Source organism: Carassius carassius, chromosome 19, assembly GCF_963082965.1.
Source record: "Carassius carassius chromosome 19, fCarCar2.1, whole genome shotgun sequence".
Classification (NCBI taxonomy): domain Eukaryota; kingdom Metazoa; phylum Chordata; class Actinopteri; order Cypriniformes; family Cyprinidae; genus Carassius; species Carassius carassius.
In genome coordinates, this window is record NC_081773.1 from 14,872,387 (window position 1) to 14,896,069 (window position 23,683).

The 23,683-nt window shown below is 38.7% G+C and overlaps 1 protein-coding gene across 1 annotated transcript; it reads right to left on the reverse strand.

Moving 5' to 3' along the window:
• Nucleotides 1-5,336: 5,336 nt before the first annotated feature.
• On the reverse strand, nucleotides 5,337-23,246 carry efnb2a (ephrin-B2a). The gene is made up of 5 exons (XM_059499944.1): nucleotides 22,297-23,246; nucleotides 15,972-16,255; nucleotides 11,185-11,277; nucleotides 10,655-10,762; nucleotides 5,337-9,322 (listed from the first exon to the last, which is right to left on the reverse strand). Exons 1-5 carry the CDS (start codon nucleotides 22,407-22,409, stop codon nucleotides 8,919-8,921), a joined length of 1,002 nt encoding a protein of 333 aa, XP_059355927.1. The 5' UTR covers nucleotides 22,410-23,246; the 3' UTR covers nucleotides 5,337-8,918.
• Between the last annotated feature and the right edge of the window lie 437 nt (nucleotides 23,247-23,683).

Consider the following 23,683-nt stretch of genomic DNA (forward strand, 5'->3'; position numbering starts at 1 on the left):
AGTGACAGAGGGTGGGGTATCTGTTGTGACACGCCTCCTGAGAGCTGTCAATCACATTGATTGGTAGGCCTCAGTAAGCTGAAGCTCTCGAGACGTTTGGCCGTTTGACAGTCCATGACAGTCGAAGTGGAGCCACTGTGGGAATGAGGACAATAAACAGTGTTGTTTAGTTTACTAATAAGCCCAGACCGAGTCTGTGGAGCTTTTCACATTTTCTACTCTGGCTTTGGGGGAAATCTGATTAAAATGAAGTATGCTGAAACATTTGGGATCTTTTTCGAGATATACATATACAGTTTAATATTTAAAATAAGTTAGTATTCATATTTTTAAAGATTTAAATTATTATTCAATACTTAAAAAAAAAAATTCCAGTCTTCGTTGTCACACGGTCCTTCAGAAATCCTTCTAATATGCTTATTTGTTGTTAATTGTTGTCAGAATTGTCACGGTTCAGGGTGCTTCATCGGCTTCCCTGTTGTCTGTGTCCAGTCAGTGTCTGCAGCTCGTGACCTGGGCAATCAGTGCTGATACATGGAGGCCACTGTGCTCTTAGGAACCTTAAGTGCAGCAGAAATATTTTTGTAACTTTGGCCAGATCTGTGTCTTGCCACAATTCTGTCTCTGAGCTCTTCAGGCAGTTCCTTTGACCTCATGATTCTCATTTGCTCTGAAATGCGCTGAAAGGTCTTATATAGACAGGTGTGTGGCTTTCCTAATCAAGTCCAATCAGTATAATCAAACAGAATGTAGAACCATCTCAAGGATGATCAGAAGAAATGGACAGCACCTGAGTTAAATATATGAGTGTCACAGCAAAGGGTCTGAGACCATGTGATATTTAATTTTTCTTTTTTAATAAATCTGTAAAAATGTCAACAATTCTATGTTTTTTCTGTCAATATGGGGTGCTGTGTGTACATTAATGAGGAAAAAATAACTTAAATGATTTTAGCAAATGGCTGCAATATAACAAAGAGTGAAAAGTTTAAGGGGGTCTGAATACTTTCCGTACCCACTATATATATATATATATATATATATATATATATATATATATATATATATATATATATATATATATATATATATATATATATATATATGCTATTATGTCTACTGTCTTTACTACCACTTTTGATCAATTTATCCATCCATTCATTCATTCACTTCATTATTTCATGTAAGTGTATGTACTGTATATGCACATACAAACATCATATAATAAATGAAGTAAACACATAAACAATCAAACAAATAAATAAAAATAAATAATGAATATTGGAATCATGTAGAAAGATGGTTATTCAAATTCAGATTTTTATATGCAGTCCTGCAGGGACCTCCTATAAGCTTATGAACTGTCAAAATGATTCAAGTTTATTTGCATAGCGCTTTTTTACAATACAAATCATTACAAAGCAACTTTACAGAAAATTACGTTTCTACAATATTTAGTAGTAGGCTAGCTTATAAATGGTGACTGTCAGGTTGTGCGCGTATGACAGGATTTTTCAGAAAAAATTTATGCAAGACGTAGTCAGCCAGACGATGAACATTATTAACAGTAATTATTATATTATGCAATTACACTTGTAGCAATATTTGTTAGTTCTGTTTGTTGATTCAGGGTTAGCATCATCTGGGGTCCTCTGAGGGGTCAGCATAATCTCTTCTCAGGTGTTCTGGATCCAGACTGGAGCTTGTGTAAATTATTAAATTATTATTATTATTATTAAGTAAATAAATAAATTGAAGACTATATATAAACTGCAAAAATGATAACTGTTTCCAGTGTAGTTATCATACAACAGAAAACTTCCAAGAGAAGCTTATTTGCATTAGCATTAGCATTCACCAGTGCTAATATTTTATAGTCATGGTGGAATTGCACAAAGTTACAAATTTTACAAATAATGGGCAGTTCCTTTGATCCTAAAGGATTGGTTTTGGTTTTGTATTTGTTTAGTCATATTTACAGACAATCATTTACATATTTTGGTGACAGATAATCATTTTCACATTGGCCAACCTGAAACTGCACTGAAAACAAATACTGATCCACACACACCCAAACACACCCAGCGTACCTCTCACATAGCCGTGTGCTTTAACACACTCTGCGTTTGTCTTTTCTAGAAGAGGGCGTATATGTATGTGTGTGTGTGTGTGTGTGTGTGTGTCTGCGTGTTGTCATGTCCAGATGCACAATAGCAGTTAAACAGGCTCAGGATTCAAAGTGAGGTGAATAGCTGTAAATAAAGACAGCCAAGTTCCCTTTAAAACCGAGGTGTGGAGATGAGCAGCCGAATGCTGTGACGTCCAAATTCCTCACATGAAACTCAGTTTATCCCAAAGCTCTCCACTAATTCTTCTCTGTGTTTTTGTTGTCAAAAACAACAGATTATTCATGTAATGATGACTCTTGTCAAGTGGGGAATTTTGACATTGCCTTTATGCGTTTAGTATAAACACTGACAATTTTTTTGTCATGAACCATATGTGCATGTCACAATCCTTCTATCTGAATCATACAGAAATATGATTTTACACGTATCATATGACCTCTGGTCCTCTCTGTGACAATAGTCATTGTTTCCCAATTTACTTCCATCTGGCCCTTCATTTAAATCCTGAACTATCAACACTTCCAGTGATAAGAGAACTTGAATGACAAATCACAGACAGAAGATCTCTAGTGTTAATTCAACACAAAGAAAGATGTTTTAAAACATGTTTTAAAACAATAACATTATTATCTTTCTCTCAGCTTTTCTGTATTCTTCCCCACAAGAGACTTTTCTGGAACAAAGAATGCAACTGCGACACGTGGCTCCTCTCTAAAAGACTGCCAGTCGCAGTAATCGGCACAGATTATTTTCGAGTAGATCTCCAGGGACTTGAAGTTCTCTCAAAGCCACAGATTAATTTTATTCACTTATCCAGGCATGAGGTATGCCAAATGAACGAAATGCGGAACGTGGTTTAACAGGAACTGGTGGAACAATGCAACTGGCAATCTCCGTTTCACCCAAGATTATGAAAGTTCAATCATGTGTCATCTTGTTTGTTTCGACTCTCAGATGTGATTTCCAGAAGCTTCACTCTTAAAAATAAAGGTTCTTTATTGGCATCATGGATGTAATGATTAACCGCGAGCCAGTTGAAAATGTATTAAAATATGTGGCGATTCAAATCGGTTGAGATGCTAAACAAATCGCGATTCAGTTAGCGGTAGGGGTTTATATGAATGTATTGTATGATGGATTTTGGGCTTGTTTTAAAATTTAATTTAGTTTTGTTATTTAGATTTATGCTATATTTAAATTTTTGTCATTTAGCAGACACTTTTATCCAAAGCAACTTACATATGGGGACAACAGAAGCACTCAAAACCAACAAAAGAGCAATGATATACAAGTATATTAGTATATTATTATAGTGTTATATTTCAGTTTCACAAACAAACGTGCAGCATTTTGTCCAAGCAATAATAAAAGGACAAATGTAATTTATAATTGGTCTTAAATCTAATTTTGTAAAAAAATAAAATAAATAATAATAATAATGATTAATGATTTAAATCGTGAGTTGACTGAATTGTTACATACCAAATTGGCATCAATGGTTTCAAAACTTTTACCATCCATGGAAACTTTTCATTCCATAAGCTTCTTTACAGTGGAAAAAGATTTTAAGATTATTAAAATGTTCTTCACACTAAGAAAAAAAATGATTATTTTAAGAACTGTTCACTGCTCAGTGAAAGGTTTTTTGGGGAACCAAAACTGGTTCTCACTGTGAAAACCCCCTTAAACTCATAACCTTTTAAAAACATTCCTTTATTCTTCACAAAACTAAGAAAAACCTTTATAAAGACCACTTTTATTCTTATTTCTTTCTTTTTTTTTACTTCAAAAAGGGGAGAAGATATGTGTAGACAGACAGGAAAGCGGTGAAGAAGCTCTCCTGAGTGCTGGAAGGAAGTGCTCTGGGGAGACCACCATGTAGATAGCCCAGTGCCTCGCAACATGGAAAAACAAGAAAGAGCACGGGACGACAAAACTCAGCGTGCATTCAAAGAAGCGAATGTTTGTACAGCCCGAGCAATGATCTTCAGATAAACTTGAGGACAGAGAAGGAACACAACGATTCCTCACATCCTCTTTTGTTTCCCCTCAAGTGTTAAAGCATGCAGATGGTACACATCAGGTGAACTTTGCCTTAAATAATGATGACAAAAGACTTGGGAAAGCCGATCTGCTTAACATTCTTCCTTTAGGCGTTGACATTTGACAACTGCCACTAAAACTGCAAAATAATCAGAGCTGGGTAAAAATATAGATTTTCCAAATAATCGTGATCTTCCTTTGAATGATGTTGAATCTTTTTACTGTTTGCCAGTGTTTCTAATACTGTTTTGAATGGTGGCACAACACTGCTGCTAAATCTACACGACATAAATGATATATTGTAACTCGAGCTGGAAGTCTAAATTGAAATGTACAAATAAAAATGTTATGTACTGTGTTAAATACAGCTTGACTACTGTGGTTTCAGTCACCATCAAATGATTCCTTTATCAGTTCTTTTTAATGAATCAGAATCATACAACACAACTCATGAGTGATTTGTTTTAGTGAATTTAACCAGTGGGGTCTGATTCATGAACTGTTTTGAACTGGTTCTTTTTAGTGAATCAAAACTTTCTGTGCAGTCAGTGTAGTCTGAATTATGAACACTTGTATATGAGCCAGTTCTTTTTAGTGATGAGTGTGACTGATTTGCAAACTCTTTTAAGACAGTTCTTGTGAGTGAATCAAAAAACACTGTCCTATGTATGAACAATTGCCTGTTCATTCATTGAATCAATTAATGAATCATTCAAAAATACATTTTATAGACTTTTCTGCTTTCTGGAGCTGACTATTTCTGGTGTTTGTAACTCAAAAAAAAGAGAGAAATGTTCATGGGTTCACAATTTTATGATAATTTTACACATTTACACAACTGAAATATGTCCAAATGAATCCATTCGATAGCCTGCTCTAAACTGGCTTTTTTTTTTTTTTTTTTTAGAAGATTATGAAGCTCTCTGAATTTCTTGAACCCTTTGCTTACTTTTGTGTTTAAGTAGATTTATCAAAAGTTGTAGCACAATATTGTTAGCAGCTTTTGAACCAATCCCTAATGTGTCTGGGCAGGTTTTCATTCATGAATATCAGAGAGTTCATTCACTTCAGGAAAGATGGTAAAAAAATATATGCTAATTGTAAATGGATGAACTCTGTCACCTGACACAACTGCTTCAAATAAACATAAAAGAGAACTGAAAGTTCCATAGGAAAAACACTTTATTGAAAAACATGTTCAGTTTGTAACAGACTGGTGGAATGTGTGCCATTTCATTTCTAGGACTTTATAAGGTTGCGCGTCCTGACCAGATCTTACTGCGAGAGAAGGATGGGCGCATGGGCCATCAGGGAAACGGTAGTTACAGAAAGATAACAGGAAATGGAGAAGTTGGGGAAAAACTCAAATGATAATACTGAGGTTACGTTCAAACTGGGTCAAAAAAAAATCCAACAGAAAAAAGCAAAAACAAAGAACTAATTAAATAAATATCTATGGTACACACGTATGGCACAAATATGCAGCAAGCAGTCAGTTTGGCAATTCTCATTTTCATTTTTAAACCAGATCACCATGGGAACAGTGCAAAAGGGTTGAGTGGGAGGGGTCTGACGAGTGCTAGCTAAAATACATTGCAAAAAATTCAAATTCTATACAAAACATCTTACTTAAGAGTTTATAAAAAATGATTTATTGGGTTTGTCGTCAATATATACACAAGTTATTTACCAAAAAAAATTAGTATGCTCTCTTTTAACTGAAGTGATTCATGTTTTTTTTTCTTTTTTTCGTAACTTTTTATATTTGCTAGAAATGTGAGAATAAGGCTATCGTAACAACCGGGGATCCATTTACAATACAAACAATAACGTATTTACAGCCTCTCACCTACAGATGTACGGTGCAAAAACTAGAGTCCCGTGAACTCAGGGTGACCATACAAGCAAGGCATTTTACAATGGCCCGAAGACACTTCTCCCTGCGCTTCGCAAACCTTCCGCCCACATCGGTGCAACATCTTACGCTACTAGTTGAGGCTTACCGCTCCTAAAATGTTACAGGAAAGTTTGCAAGCTGTTTCCGGAACAGTGTCTTCGGATTCAAAGAAACTAAGGAGATTGTCATATTTAGCCCATATGGGACAGCAACTGAACTGCAATATGTTTGTAGTTTTTGTAGTATGTGTGTGTCTTCTAAAGTTTAAAACAACTGCTCAGTCTTCCAAGATGTATGTGTGTAAGAGTTCATGTTTCACAGTTTACCTCGAACCTACAACACAAAGTAAAAAATCAAATAATAATAACACACCGGGGTTGTAGTGTTTTTGTATGCTGTATTGTTTCATTTAATTTTCAGTGGTTAAGAACACTTTTCCATAGGTGAACGTATATCATCTTTTTTTTTCTCAATTGTTATAAAAATAAATAAAAATTGCATATTTGCAGATTTTGTGGCCTCTTACAGAGGCACAAAGCTCCGATCACACAAGGCTTGGCTTCTCGGTGAGATTCAAGAACCTCCATCAACAAGTGAAAACAAAATGGATGAACAGTTAATGTGCGACTATGGCGATCCACAGTCAGTTTGTGGACATTTTCAACTCTCAAACGATTTCGATTTCAACGTAAGAAACAAATGAAGATAACTGTCATTGCTCACCAAGGGTTTCATATGAATGACGACAAAAAATTCCAGTTCCTAGTTTCAAAATCCTGCGGGTTGTGGGATACTCTGGCCTCTGCTCGGCGACTTCCTCTCTAAAACGCATGCTAGGTCCACTTGTGACCTCCATCGATCATAATGTGTTTTTTTCCCCCTCCAGAAATGTCCCACAATTTGAGCCTGAAAGATCTAATTTCATGCAATTTACTACATTTAGCCCGTGCTCGTTCTCATCTGGTATGCTCGCTAACCCACGTCTACTGCTCTCCTTCCAGATTAAGGGGCCTAATTTCAACCCAGAGCACATCTGAGCTTCATCAACAGAGACAGGCAGGCCTGGAGAAGTTGGTTTAGCCAGGACTCTGTTAGACGTGCCCTTCCTTTGGTCCATTTCTGGCCCTTCCCTCTCATTCCTTTCGGCTATTTTAAAACCCAACATGCTGTTTTCCCTGAGGGCTCCTTCCAAAGCCGCCCCTTCCCTGGCCATGAGCGCATGTGCTTTTAGTATGGCTGTGTGTGTGTTTGTGGTCCAAAGGCAGCTATTCGTGTAGGGATCGATGGAAAAAAGCAAATAGCGAGATGGAGACATATCTGTTAACGAAAAGGAAAACTGGAATCTTGCATAATGTGCAGATTCGCCATAAATTATTCATATTCTTGCTGTATCACACTGAGCTGTCTGTGCGCTAGCATAAATAAAGTCTACCTGCACTTTTTCAAACCTTTTTCAACTAGCGCTAAACAAATCCAAAAACAATTGTTAATGAAATATTTTGTTTCATTTCAACTAAACAATTCGATTTTGATGTCCCTGTGCTTTTGAGCGAAAAAGTAGAGCACCAGTTCCTCTCTACCACAATCTGCACTGGCCACTGGTGAGGGAGAATGTGTGTGTGTCAGTGTGTGATGGCAGAAATACTAGAAAAACAGGAACTTTCGCAGCGACATGCCTGGGGAAGGCGGCCATTTTGTGTCAAAAATGACAGATTTTGCTAATAAGCCTTGAGTGATTTGCTCGCTGCTCACTTTCTTAATCCGTTTTCTTGAGTTTATTCTCCTTGTAGGACAAGTGGTGAGGCTTTCAAAGTGCTGCTAAAGTGTTCAAGTGGGTCCTCCACCTTCCCAGCAGGCAACAGGACAGCAACTGTACCAAATATCGACGTTCTTCCCTTCCTTCTATCTCTCTGTGTGTCTTATTTTTCCAGCCCTGGCAGCAGACGTATACGAAATGAAATGTGTGTATGTGTCTTCCACGCTACTACACAGCACATAAACCAGCACAAAAGGATCTCTATGACAATACCTATTAGTCTTCTACCAAACGAATCTGCAATTGGACTGCACTGGGAATGACAGAAAGAAATGCAAGTAAGACGCTTGACCATACAAAAAGACTTCAAGTAAACATCGTGAGTCATTTTGTAGAGGTGAGCAAATGAGGAGAGTTAACGTAAATGAAAACAGTATGAGTGAACGTGCAAAAACAGATGAAGTCCATTCAAATGTCCAACAGTAGGCTCCTGAGAGCTTCCCGCTTCATTGATAAATCCCCTTCCTGTAGCTCTGGCCAATAGGCTGCATTCACTTCCTGTTTCAAGATGGATCAGCCAATCAGCCAAGCTGAATAAACAGCTCAAGTTCATATTTCTTGCTATGTGATACTGTCACGTCACTTCTCCATCTCCGTGTGTTGTGTCTATAAGGGAGATGATGTAGTAGAAAAAAGAGGAAGAATCATTGTCTTGACCTCTCTTTTCACGGCCACCCTCTCAACCCCACTCTCCCCCACTCGTCTGATTCACACACGCTCCCTTGTACACACTATAGTATCTGTTATAGTGCACGTCAATCTCCAGAAGGGTTTCGGTTTTCTTTTTTGTCCTTTTTTTATTTTGTTTCGTTTTTGCAGGTGCAAGAGCAGCGAATCAGGAGTGTCACTCCACCATCAGCAACATCTATACTGAGAGTAATAATCAGGAATATTATAAAATAAACAAGAACAGCAAAAAAATAAGAGGGGGCAGGACGAGGGTGAGCTCAGGCATCAATGCTGCCCTCGAGGGGTTCATCGAGGGGCATGTGGGGGGTTAGAGTTAAAACGTCCGAAAAAAGCGTGTCCGTTTTCACACTTTATAATAGATGTTTGCTGGGCTTTGGGGCGGCATTTCCTGTACGATGTAAACAGGGTGTCCGTAATCGCCGCTCACTTTCTCATAATGCGGGCAGAAGACGCTGTCAGCAGTCCGCAGCGGGATGATGATGTCGCTAGGCTCCGAGCCGTTGTTGTTGCCGCCGCTGCCGCCCCTCTTGGGCGTGGCTAATGTACTGAGTGACAGCGTGGTTGCGTGCTGAGGCGAGTGTTTGCGATGGCGTCGTCGATACTTCAGCAGGAGGACTACCAGCATAATGATGATGATGATGACAATGACGCTGGCTGAGGCGATGCAGGCAAACAGGGCGACCTCTGAACCGATGACCGATGATGATTTATTTCCATCTCCCTTCTCTTCACCTTGATGAGCTGCGTCTATGTGGGAAAAAAACAAGTTTGTTAAAAAAAAGAAAAAAAAAACCTATTAGCAACTAGTATTAAGTACTGTTCACATTGAAAAACTATAACAATACATGATAACTAGAATAGTTTAACAGTGGGGTGCGATATGACGATTTTTGATCATGCCTGATTAATTTGTCTCCACGATCTGTTGTGGGTGTTCTTGACAGTTGTTATGAGGCTTTTGTTTTAATAGTGTTCATCGATAGTGTACCGATATCGGAATTATATTGTATCGACCAAAATTAGAAATATATTGTGATATAAATTTTAACCATATCGTCTAGCCCTACTTGAATGGCTATGTTTTTAAATTAGGGAAATTAGTTTAGCTGTACTGCTTAGACATCTTGCAAAATAGTAAGTCCAACATGACAAGGAATTGTGATAAAATTTTCAATCGTACTATTCTTGAAAATAAAATAAAAAATCGACATGATACGATATGATATTTTTGCCATATCACCCACCCCTACATTGATCTAAATGTTAATATATAATTATAGTTATCGTTTTTTAGTTATCGCTCTTTAGGCTTTCAGACTAGAATGGAAATGGCATACTCATGAGCAATTAAAAGATGCCTTGGCCTATTTTATATATGGTGTAATAAATTTACATGTATTTAATTAGCATGCGCCTTTATCTAAAGCAACTTCCAAAGGGGAGAAAATGCAAGCGATTGATCATAAAAGAGCCGACGGTATTAGCAGTGCCATGAAAACAAATTTCAAAAAGAAACCAAATACAAATCTTGAGTAATATCATAAGTGCTGTAGAGAAAAGAAAGATAATTTTTAAAAAGAAGTGCCTTTATCTAAATTATTTAAATTAATTAGTTTTGTGCTTCTGAAAGCCGTCAATTTTTAGTACTCTCAAAAATGTGTATTAGGATAGATAACGTCCATGGTTGTGGAAAGCTGAGGACAGAGTGACCTCACACAGCTTTGGACTCCAGTGAGTTTGTCTGGTGAATGAACAGAAGTGATGAACAGAAGAGCTGCTGATGCTCACACTCAGGCTGTTTTACAAGTGGATTATTGTACCTAAGACACTCCACTCAAATTACTTTGATGTCCATATGCTTCTACGTAGAAGTTGAATTCTACAACGAATGCGTCTGTCTTGCTCTGTCACATTAACGTTTGCTTGTCAGAAGGATTTTATGAAAACGAATCAGCGTGCATGTCATTGTGACAGAGGACTGGTACTTGCTCAGCAAAAAAGGGATTAAAAAGCAGACGGAATGATGAATCAGTGAGTGTCCCTTTACAGGTGTGTGAGGTGATAAAGTGTGTGACGTACCCGGCTTGTCAAGTACTTCATTCGATTTGGTGTCCTTGCCCCCTATGTCGGGGTGTTTGGGAGGGTAACTGGTTGGGTATTCTTTGGGGGAAATGGGATCGGAGGGGTCTGCAAAACATAGATAAGAAACACATTCATCACTCTGATATATGCACGCATTTTCATGTGGAGAGCTATTACTTTCACGCTGCTCAGCGAAATAAAAGTTTGCGTTTGTGACTGATATGGACCATGAGAGTGTGTATGTGTGTGTATGCGTGTGTGTGTTCATCATTAAAACACAAGCAGGCATGATTAATCTAGTGACCTTCAGCTTGTGTCTGTATATTCATGAGAGAGCGAGAAATTCAGTCGCTTGTGTTGGTGGGTGTGGCCTATGGTAATTACTACAGATGTCACTGGTGTGGTGATTTATGAATAATCATCATTAATTACAGCGCAGGGTCTGCAGAAGGTTCGAAGGGCTTAGCTATTGATCTACACCCTATTAGACACCCACATACACACATGACAGTGAAATGATTACTCACTTTGTCCAACCTTCATGATGATTTTCATCGACTTGGTTTTACACACCCCTCCTTCCTGATTATCCAGCCCTTCCATCGTTCCATTAGATGTAGCTGAAACACAATGCCAAAAACAAGAACTTCAGCAACATGATATCAACATGTGTTGCTATTATATATGCAAACCCATAACTGAGATTACTCAAAGCTAACTAGATGATGTAACTGCGTTATATGAATATTCATGTAGTCAAGTTTCAGTGTAGAACCTTCATAAATCATGTAACCAAACTTGTATTTGCCATTTAGGAACCTGTTTTTTTTTGTCTGTTGTTATTTGTTTTGGGGTTGAAAGATGAAATGGTCAGGAGGACCCCTGCTGAAAGTGTGCCTTTGCTCTTTAACAATTCAATAGGAAATAAGAAGGATTAAAGTAATAATAATAAGCTGATTTACTTCACCAGCGAGGCAAAGGCCTCCAGCACCAGTAGTGCTTGTTAATAATTTAGCGAATAAGGCACGGAGAGAGAGAGCGCTATTAATGAATGTGAGGTTTGGAGCATGTTTAAGAGCGTGTAACACTTTAGCCACAGCAGATGTTTGTCGAGAAACAAGTGAACGAGAGGAAAACAGTCTAAATAATAAAAAAAAAATACCAGTCCTCTCTTTTTTTGAGTACATGTCGGACTGGCTTAAAAAATAAAGTGAGGAAAATGGTAACACTTTAACATAGGGAACAATTTTCACAATAAACTAGTTGCTAACTAACATTGCCTATTATTATCATATAGTCTGTTTATTAGTGCTTATAAAACACAACTTCTGCATGAGCATATTCTAAATCCCTAATCCTACCCAAAACCTAAACTTAACAACTACCTTACTAACTATTGATAAGCAGCAAATTAGTAATTTTATTGAGACAAAAGTTGTAGTTTATGGTTAGTTAATAGCGAGAATAGGACATTAAAATAGTGTGACCAAGAAAACTAGAAAACTTTTCTTGCAATTCGACTTTACAATAAAATTAATTTGAACTTAATTAAGCCATTTGATGTCATTATCTGTTGCTAAACAAACTATCAGCAGTATTCTGGCCACTGGTCCCACGTGTCCCATGTGGGCTTTTAACCGAACAATGCAGCTATGCCTTGTGCGTGTGTGCGTGTGTATCCACACCCGGCAGGCTTGCGGTCTATTGGGTCAGTAACACAGAGCTAACGAGCTGCCAAGGGCTTAATGTCTGGTCAGCGTCCAGAACAATGTGGCCTGCATTCAGAGAGAGAGAAAGAAACGGGGGAGGGCGGTGATGTTGGAGTCTATGAGGCGCCTGTCCCCCCATCATCACTTTTTTTTCCGATGCTGCCGAGGATGGAGTGTGAGGGAGTTATGTGTGTGCCATGTGACGGATCCGTCTGATTCTACTTTCTTCTAGTTCTGTTTGTTAGGACTGCAGCATGACACCATCTGACTCTCTCTGTTGCTTCTTTAACCTGTGGCTTTGTAGTGCTGAGAAACACACAAGCACATTACATGTAAAGCTCCTTAAAAGCTTGCGTTCCTTTCATAAATCTGGCAAATGAGCCTAAACACGCACGCATTAAAACAAACAAATAATCACATGATGATTTCACATTCCAGGTCAACAGTCACATGACACAACATGCGGTTCATTTAGTTTTAGTTTAAGTGATGAATTTAGTAGAATACAAAGACACTTTTGAAGCACTTCTTCATAGATGAGTTTAAGTGAAAGAATGTTTGACTTTGAACTGACAGAGCGGCTGGCAAAGAGTATTTCTGTGTAGGACAGGTTTGGCCTACATTATGAAGGCCAAATTTCCCCAGGAAAGCTTGAAACCTACTTTGTGGAGAGCAGCGAGAGGGCTCCATGAAGTAAAAAAAGGACGAATAAATAAGCTAAATACTTTAACCTAAAAATAAGGCAGTTAAATAATTTTTAAAAATCATTAGAGTATTATAAAACAATAGAGGTCAATGGAAAGTACCCACCATAATAGAAAATACTGTATTGTTAATATAGTTCAATAACTAAAAACCTCCCTTTGGCATGTCCTTATTAAAATGATTAATAAATAAAATATTACTAAAATAAAATATTCTAAAATGGAAAAAGTTTTCTTTTAGTGGTATAATTAGGGTTTGGGTTAGTCTGCAGTATGTATTGTACATATGTGATAGACTAGGTTATGACCCCAGCTAGATAAATGTGTCTGTGTGCTACACGAGGACACCAAACTCAACACTGACACCAATACCTGTTTGGTGAAACCCTATCAAGCTCAAACAGACTGCGAGGTATGTAAAGTCCTGCCATGACAAAAGGGCAACCAGTGGGACAGGACTGGAAAACGACACCATGCAGGCGTTAAATGCTTAGAAATGTTGCATAGTATTACACTGAAACATCAAATGATTTTTATAATAATAATAATTAATAGCAATAATTGAATATAAATAGCTATTTGAATGTAAATATGAGTTGTGATGATGAGTTGTTGCTGTGGAGTTTGACCTGATCAACATGGCGTCAGGGTCACAGAGTGGTGAACAGCTCTCAGGCCAATAATGAGAGCTGACACACAATAATACACACACACAAACATTGCACATCTACTCTAATAAGATATGGCACGGCACCTCGAAAAGCTCTCACTGGCTTTGAACAAAGCCAAACAACATGTCTCTCTCTTTCTATCTCTCTTTCAAAGTCAGCAATTCTTCATTGGCATGATTATTAACATTTATGATATTGACAAAGCATATGAGAAATAGAAACTATAACAAATGAAATAACAAAAAAGGAAAGGAAAGGAAAGAAATTAAGCTTTAAAGTAAAATACAATGGGAATGAATTTCAACTCTTTCTATGATTTAATGTTATAAATCACTTTTCACTTATCAGTAGTACATGTTCATCATCGTTGGTGTCTGAAGACATGCTCGCACTCAAGCAATCGCATGCTGTTACATTACATAACTAGTTGCTAAGGGGCATTGTTTTCATTTTTCATCATCTGTCAGTAAGGGGAGCTCTGAAAAAAATAATAATTCAGAGAATGTGAAATCGTCTTTCTCTGAACCTGCAACACGTGTTAAATGTTTCTGCCCATCTCAGGAAACACACAACTTTGAAGAATAACCAGTCATAGACTCCGTCCGAATTAAAAATGATGAAACAATAATTAAAACATTCAGCTTTTTAAGTACTACTGCCTTTTTTTTTACCAATTAACTATTATTCTATTCTTAAGGGACAAAATTTCTGAACGCATCTTTTTACATAGATGTAGTTTGCCTCTGCTACATTCATTTGATTTAATGTTTCTGCAGATTGTATTCTTTTTTATGAAACATTCTTGCTTCTCTCTCTCTCTCGTGCCATATTTAGATCATGTATCTCTCTTCTGGATCCCGGCTCGAGGGCAGTCTGTCAGACCAGATCACATCAAGCTCATATTCACACACAACCATATCAGAGTCATCCGAATCAGGCTGCATATGAACAATAGAAGAGCCTTTTGAAAGTTTGGCCAGCACACACCAGGCCTCAACAATAAAGCAATAAAGTTGAACAATGACCCGGGAGAAATTATTCTAATATGTGATTTGGTGCTAAAAAAATAAATAAAAATTATATATATATATATAGGGAGGAAGGAAGCCCTTTAATGTCTAATGAACAATATGTAAATAACTTTCTGAAACATTAAAATATGTTCCTCAAAAATAGCTGTTTATCGTATTTATGTGAAAATGTTGTCAGGCCAAGTAAAAATCTATATGACTGGCCTAAAGAAAAATCCTCATTGTTGAGTCCTGCGTCACTGTTGACGTTTGGCTTGCTGAACACGTTTATAAGGGACTGAAATCATCTGATTGGTTTCTAAGCAGATCCAATTGATAAAGACAGAGTGATTAAACTGAGCTATTAGGATTAAATTTTTTAATTAATGACTTATCGAATAAACCCCCCCAACCACACACAGCAGTCATACGTCTCTGCACTTCACAACTTCACACACAGCTGTACACCAGGGCAATTATCATCTACAATGCAGCAAAATGAACCCATTTCTCTTTCTCCACCTCCCTTTTCTATCTTTTACTTTTCTCTCCACAAATTAGAGTGGCTTAAGAGAAACTAAGAGAGAGCAAAATAAAGGAGGAGAGAATTTGCCCAGAACTGCAAAATTGGATTTTCTCCTTATGCTGGAAAGTAACTCTCATTGTGAGCGAGAGCGAGAGAACGGCTCAGGGCTGGGCAATGAGATTGACGCTGTGTATCAAAGCAGTCTCTGTGTGTGTGTGTGTGTCCACCTTATTCCATTTGGTAGATCCCTGCGTTCCTCTTCCACCCCACCCGCTGTTTATACAGCTTGCTTTGAGCCTGAACTGCAAGTTCTGAGGCCAGGTGAGCTGTTAGTGTTCTCGCAAATGTGAAAATTCAACCCACATGCAAAACCAAGCCATACAAAATGAATACGAGAACTCATTATTGTTTGTGTACATACGTGTTCAGGGTCAAATGGCCCACACAAACAGAAACTTTCCGTCTCTGTAACTCTGAACTAACAAGCATTTCAGCCGACGTAAACAAACGCTGGCAAATGTGGTATAAATGTGTTATTATTTGCACCACGACTCACTAAAACATTGCTAATGTAGTTCACCGCGCAACGTCAACATTTCCCGATACTTAAAACCACATAAACAAACCCAAGAAAATGTAATTGACCAGAACGGCGAGGCAAGCGTGGTTTACAGATATCCGCTGTCATACTCACAGATAATGTAGTAGTCTTTCCCCCTGAAGAACTCCAGGCCCCAAAGGTTTGGGCTGAACTCCTGGAATTTGAGGGTGAATTTGACGTCCTGGTCCGGTTTGACGCAGTTGAGTAGAGGCGTATCTGCCTTTGTGACCTGACAGGACTTCAGCTGTTCCAGAGGAACCATATAGAGTTTATAATACTCCACTCCTTCTGTTGAGCCGCCCTCCATGCGTGGGCAAACTATGTCCATCTTATCCCCGATCTGTGGATACAGCACCAGACCCTGTCCTGGCACGAACCTTTGAGAGAAAGACAAGAGGCAAAGAGAAAGTGAGACACATCATAGACGATTAATCATATTCAAACCGCTCTCAGGATCAAAAATATGCTGGATTGTGAAGCATAGTGTTGATCAATAATTGAAAAAGGAGGCGATCAATTATTTAGCACCGATTATAAAGGATAAAATGGGTTCTAAAGAATTATCTGGATCATAAAAATGTAGGAGAATAACTGAAACGATCCTAAACTGTATGTGCGAGTGTTTTTAAGTTGCTTTATGAGAAACCAGAAAAGAAAATGGAGCAGTTAGATTGAGACAAAGGTGTTGACTCGCAGCTCATACTTAAGAATAAAGGCAAATAGTCTCTCTGATGCCAAGCGCTGTGAAAAGAAAATGATGTCATGAGAAATAAGGAGGAAAAGCGCAGCAGCTCACATCAGGCGACGCTCTCAGCCATCCGCCTCGAGGGACTAAAACAGGAGTTACTGGGAAAACTGCTCTGCTGTGTGTGCGTGCGTTTGACGTGCAGCGGGGTAGCTGTCAGGACTATCTGTGCGACAGATCTAGCCACGCAAATCCTCTCGAGCCAAACACTGGATCGCTATCTCACTCGTGTCTTATCGCTACGCAAAGCTTATTTGAAAAGCCAAGAACATTTGCTCGCATTTGTGTGCAGTGTGTTTGAATATTTGCCATGGGATCGTTCAAAAGACTCGTAAATTCCCAGAGTAAAACGTTCACACCTTTAAAGTGTATACACACACCTACAAAACCATAAATCTGCTGTTTTCCCAACTAGTAAAATGCTAAAAAAAAATGTAGAAATACATTTATTTATTTATTTTAGCTACAACGATGCCAATGAAGAATTATTCTGGGTTCAGTGGACATATTTTTTGGTATGAAAAACATTTGACTAATCTGAAGAACCTGTTTTCCACTATAAAAGATATTTTGTGCACTGGAAACATTCTGTGGATGTTAAAGGTTATTCATGAAGCTATTAATACAAATAAAGATTATTTACTTTCAACACGTGTGTGTGTGTGTGTGTATATATATATATATATATATATATATATATATATATATATATATATATATATCATATCACATGCTAATTCTATTAACCTCTATTTAATGAGTAAATACAATTGAGCAGTTAAATGGAGAGACAGGGCAAATGCAGCATATTAGATGTTATATACATTGCTGCAGCCCACAGTCAGTTATTATCCTAAACCACAGGGCATACAAGGTCACCCGCAGCCCATACACACACATTCTACTGTTAAAAGGGTGTTTTACGTGTCTGTATTTTACAGGAGCTGCTGTTAAAACAGTCTAGTTTTAGTTTTGAGTAGAAAGCGGGATGTAAAAGTGTGTGGGGGGGGGGTTAAACAATAAAAGCCAGAGGTCACACTCATGTTTGTAAATGGCTTTAATCCTTGTCTAAAAGACACAATTTAACCCCCCAACCTTAGCCTTGGTGATTCTCCCAGTAGTCGTAAATATTCTGGGACATGTGAATGTGAAAAAGAAAAGGATGACAGAATAAGGGTTTGCACACGTTTAACACAGGCCGCTCATTCTGTTAACAAGACTGCAGCTGCACACAGAGAAGCCATTAAGTCGAAAAAGGCGCACGTCTGTGTAAGAGCGAACGGTCAGGACATGTGCAGTACATCTAAGAAGACACGGCTGTGCCACTTGAGGACGATTCTCCATACTTTTATTTGTGATCTACATTTTTTTCCTCTTATATCTCTGTTTTTTATACTCACAAAGCATCTGTTTTATCTTTTCTCTTTGTCTTCTTCCCACTGACTCATTCATTTGTACTCAGGCTGAAATATTCATTTTTGGCAGCCTTTCTAAAAGCACTTCAAAATGAAGCCATTTAAATAAACTTGCTCATAGACAATAAAGCAAAACAAAAGAGAAACTCACTAACAGCGGTTAATGAGTAGAAGACTTTCAGGACTCGCTCTGGCAACTAAGGCATGATATAAACGATAAAACTGAAGCTGAGAAACAGGTGGAGTGGATGGATGTCTGAAAGGCGTTAAAGAGTAAAGGATAAGACATCTGTTTTTTTGTTTTGTTTTTTTGCTACTGCCCCTTTCATTTTTCTTAGGGGTCAAAATACGGATTCATCTGCTTAAACTAAAACAAACACGTGTTCCTGATAAACTATATCTAAAAACAATTCCCCATTGTTTTCATATATCTCGCTTTCTTCAAATGGAGCTTTCGCATTAGAATCTTTGTCCATTAGCTTTGCTCTTTCTTTCTTTTCCCATGTTAATCTGTAGTTGTGTGGGCCGAGCTGTGACACAGTGACAGCAGTAGACTAATCCCGCCCCGATAGGAACACAGCGCTTTAACTCTAACATCTGAAACAAAAATGGGCGACGGACGCATATGGGCTGTTTGACTTACAATCATCAGACCAATATGGAGGTTCATTGGGCATAGAAAGACGTAGACAAGAAGCACAGGACAAAAGAAATCAACAGACATCTCATGGTTTAAAAACTCCATCATGCTTTGCAACTGAGACCTGCCTCGGGTGAGAGGCCAAATCAACCAGACAGGCGCCTTATCCCTTTGTCACCCTATATCCCTTCATTCTTTCCTGTTTTCCTCATCTATTCAATCCATAATCCCAAAAGACCCCGTCTGCTCTCTCCTCGCATTTTAAAGCAACACAAATGCAATTTAACAATCTACTTGTGTGACTAGATTTCACACTTTTCCCTCAGCCCCTTTCCTCTCTCCCAGCGGCAAAACAATCCCACCCATCTGCTAATATGACAAAATTTGGAAAATGGTTAACTCAACATCTAAATCATAACAGCCTTTCGCTAGCAGTCTATCATAAAGTTTCTGCACCCCTAAACGCAGAAGGGGGGAAGGGGTAGTTATTATTCATGGCCCACTCGGCCCTGGTTCATCCCTGCTGTATCTGCATGTGTATGAAGCCATGGATGTGCCCCCGTTAGAACCCTGCTAAGCGATGTAATCTCCTAATGAAGAGAGGGGGGAACCTCCTTTGACTGAAAACGTGCAGAGCAGACTGCTTTTGTTTCTCCACCTCTGACAAAATGGATTACCAGAAGGAATAAGAAAGAGAGGGAGAGAGGGAGAGAGAGAGAGAGAGAGAGAGAGAGAGAGAGAGAGAGAGAGAGAGAGAGAGGGGAGAAGGTAAAGGAGTCTTTACACGCCTGACGCATCAGAGGTAAAGCAGTGGAGGGGTAAAAAGTACTGCGCACTGGATTGACACATTTTTGCAACAGGAAAATAAAACAGCCGTCATGCACATCCACTCGCTCAGAGATTGAGTTTTATGGTTGTCTCATGTGCAGAAGGCCAGGGAGTACAGTACAGATTTTAAGCACACCCCTCCTACTATGCAGCACTGATACATTAGATGAAGTGCTAGTCAGTACTCACAAACATTATACCTATGGGATTGCTCTATAATCTTCAGATTAGATAACAGTTGTTATTTTTGTTTGAGTATTTGTGTTTCTGAAATGAAGATGGGAGTCGATATACGAGACGTGAGTCAGGTTCTCCTCAGTTCATCTATTACTGAAAAATAAATTCATACCATGAAATAATTTAATGCAGAAATAAAAAGAGAAAGCAGCAAGAAAGAAAGCAAACGCATGAAAATATGTTTGAATGTAACAAGACTCCTGCCATGTCCCAGCGTTTTGCTCTGTTTATCTTGTCAGGTGGTAAAAATGCAGCCGCCAACGCTAACAATCAGTGCCATCACCATTTAGTCCTGTGCTACAAAGAACTATACGTTGAACCGCCCCAACAGAACGGCAGGAATGTGCGCAGTGAGTAATTCCATGGAACGCCGACTTGCCTGGAGAATGAGGCCTGCATATTTACAGTGACACACAATAGAGAGACGCGCCGCTGGAGGTCACTTCATGGTCGCTTTGGGTCTCCATCAATGAAGATGTCACAATAGATATCGACATGGTGGTGACACGTCACATTCAGTGTCTAAGTTATATACAAAATGAATGACCTAAAATAATTGCAAAGTACTCCATAAAAAACTTAATTACATACTAAATACAATTACGCAGTACTTACATATGTAATCACCCAGAAATATAATCTTTAGTGTAAAGTGTAATGAACATGGCTCGCTTAGAACTGTGACAAACTGTGAATAGTCTACAATACTCTTACGCTTAAAGAATTTCCAGGATTGTTCAAAATTTGATATTTTAGCAATCGTTAGACTGATTTCCATTTGTATGCCAAGAACTAGGCTGCTCTTAGAATTAACTGAATTTTACTCTACAAAAGCGCTTCATGCTATATTTGGGGAAATATAAATATTTAATTTCAACTGTAAAATGTATATTCACTATAGACATGGCCACAACTTTTCCATGACTTTTCATCACTCTTCCACGTCAATTAAAATGTCATATTGCAATGCAGTTAAAACATTAGTCATTTTAATTGTTCAAGTTCCCTAAAGACTATTTTTAAAAAAGGGACTGTATTACAGGAACAATGTAAAAGTAGGTTAAGTGGAGTGGGCCAGTGGTCACGAGCACATTCAGCAAAATTGAATCTCTCAATGCAACACGTCATCTTCTTCATTTTGTCCCCTCACGGCAGAATTTCCTACAAATTCAGCAACGAACAGTCGCCTCTTTCTTAATAATGCATCCATACTAGCTGATCTATTTTCTCTTTCAAGATAATTTAGACCCAACATAATTTGGATTTTTTTTTTATTATTATTATTGGTAGGCCTATTTCGCTTTGCGCTTCTAAATAAATAAATAAATAAGCTCTGTAAAGTAGACCGACGATCCTCTCAACAACTCAATCCCAGCGCATCCTATGCAGAGCAAAGCCTTTTAGATCAGTTACACTCTTATTAATGAACGTGCTTGAGGACGCTCGCGACACTGCCAGAGGTCTAAAGACAGCCGCTCTTTTACCTGTGTGCGCTAAAGACCCTAATTATCAACATGGGACACCTGTTATGCGGTCTATTCATGCTGCCAAAGAAGAGAAGTCTTTCTATATAAAAATGGGCCGAGAGCGAAAGCTGAATTCTCTACGAAGCACTCGAGACTCCCGCGCGGTGCACGAGACCCCTAGGATTTCAGCGTTATTTGATGTTTCGATGTTTTAATGCATGATTCAGCGCCGATGTGCTACGCATGTGCTCATCTTGACATTTTAAACACTGACTTCAAAGTCACTGAGGGGGGGGGGGGGGGGGGGAGCTTTCAGCAGAAAATGTTAGAGAATTATACACGTAATTACGCTAAATGTTTTCGTCAAGTCTGAAAATAATACATTATAAATAAATAAATGAATAAATAGCTTATACCACGACCTGGAGCAATAATAAAAAACAACAATAATAATAAAGATAGTTTGTGGAAAACTGTTTGAGTCTGATTTTAAATCAGATTGCGATGGTCAAAATAACACAAACATTTTCTTAGGTGAAGGACTTGGGGCCTACGCCGTTCAATAAAACATTACGTTATGCCTCAGTTGGACATTTAACCAACACTTGAACAATGAACGTTTATCTATATTAACACGAAATGTCACTCTTTTGATTACCCTTAATTGTTTTGTGGAAATTATTTTGTGTCGTGAAACAGATCACATCACAGTGAGTAAAAATCCTTTCAAGATTTATGACCTGAGGTCCTGTGGGCCCATTCAAAACTATTATCATTTATTTTTCATTCTGCCTCAAATTTACAAGTTAGCACGGGGAATTATTAATTACTGTAAAATGCGACTAATTATTATATTTTATATTAACGTTCTAAACCCCTGTGAGTGGAAACAACGCGTCTCTCGCGTCTCGCCTCAGCTCGATGATACACATCACCTGATAATAATTTTAATTTTCAGAAGAACGCCTTTACATTGTAGCTACAACGCCATTTATCCTGCTTTACCGTAATCGATTTTACCTACCCTTCCAGGGTCTGAACATTGCTCTAAGGGGCTGAGAGAGAGAGAGTTAGTGATGGAGCTTACTTGGTGTTCGTCGTGTTCCAGTATATGGAGTCCATGATGAGCGCGCGGGACAGGTTCACCTTGCACGCGATGAATAGAACTCCAAAGTAATATCTCCACAGAGAGTCGCCCATGGTTCGTTACGACCGTTAAGGTCAAATTCCGTTCCGCGGGAATTTCTAATTATAAAAAAGAAAGCGTCTTGTTGGAGTGCTGCTTGTGACAATCCACAATCAATAACCCTGTTCCAGGAGAAAAAGTAAAAAAAGAAAAAAGAAAAGGAAATGCTGAATAGGAGCCCGGTTAGAAGTGAACCATCCCGAAGGGAAGAGCTACTCCTCTATTAGTCCTGCTCAAGATGAGAGAGAACAGCACCGCGGACAGCAGGCAGTTTCTCATTCGGTAAAATAAAAGACTGAGTGGAGCACTCTCCTATCAACCGGCCGTGGGGAGCACGTACATTCCTCACAGGAAGGTGACCCGTGTCGTCGCCGCCGAAGTGCTCGATGTCCGCGGAGACATGAAGTTAATCCCCCCGGTGTGGATCATAAACAATGCAGGAACCAATTCCAAATGCGAGGTATTCCGTTCAGGCGGTCAAACGAGGGGAAAAACCACCGGAGTTCCCCAAAAAAATAATGAGGCAGTTTGAAAAGATGGGCAAGAATGACTTAATTGCAGCCTATTGGATGAAGCAAAAAAATAAGAATGACTAATGACTGAAAATAAAAATAAAATGAATCGATGAAGTCAAATGAAAGTTCTCATGGGTCGCTGTGGAACCCTCAACAGTAGCAGAGAACAGCTGCGGCTCGAGCCCTGCAGGTCCGGACTGAACTGCCGTGTGCGCGTGAATCGCGGGACTCTGCTCCGTTCTCTGCGCGAGGCTCTACTGCAAGTAGCTGCGGGCGTCTACAACACGGAATATTTGTCAGAGCGAGTTTTTTCGCTGACTCCTCCCACCTGCTCTCTCATTGGACAGGTATCCGTGGAGAGAAACCTGTCAATCAAGCGGTCGCCTGGCGACTGGTCGAGCAATGGGAGAAGAATATATCGGACTTCAGGTCGCCAACCCAGATTTGAGTTCTGAAGGGATTAATAACATTTCTGCATTTCAAAGACAACTCGGGATAGATTGTGAATAATCGCAGCTGATACAAAAACTACACCGAAAAACAGCAAACTGTACTAATAAGACATAATTTACTAGGCTACATGCATCCTAATCATGTCACGTTACTTTTTCTATTTATTATATTTTATAAAGTCATTGTTCATTTAAATAATGAATTATCACCGTGTTCCACGACATGCACGAAGGTCGGTTTCAAGTTCCACAAGTCCCAACAATCTTAAAATAAAGGCGTTTATTTAGGTTGAGGTCGACAGCTGAATGCGTGAGGGATTC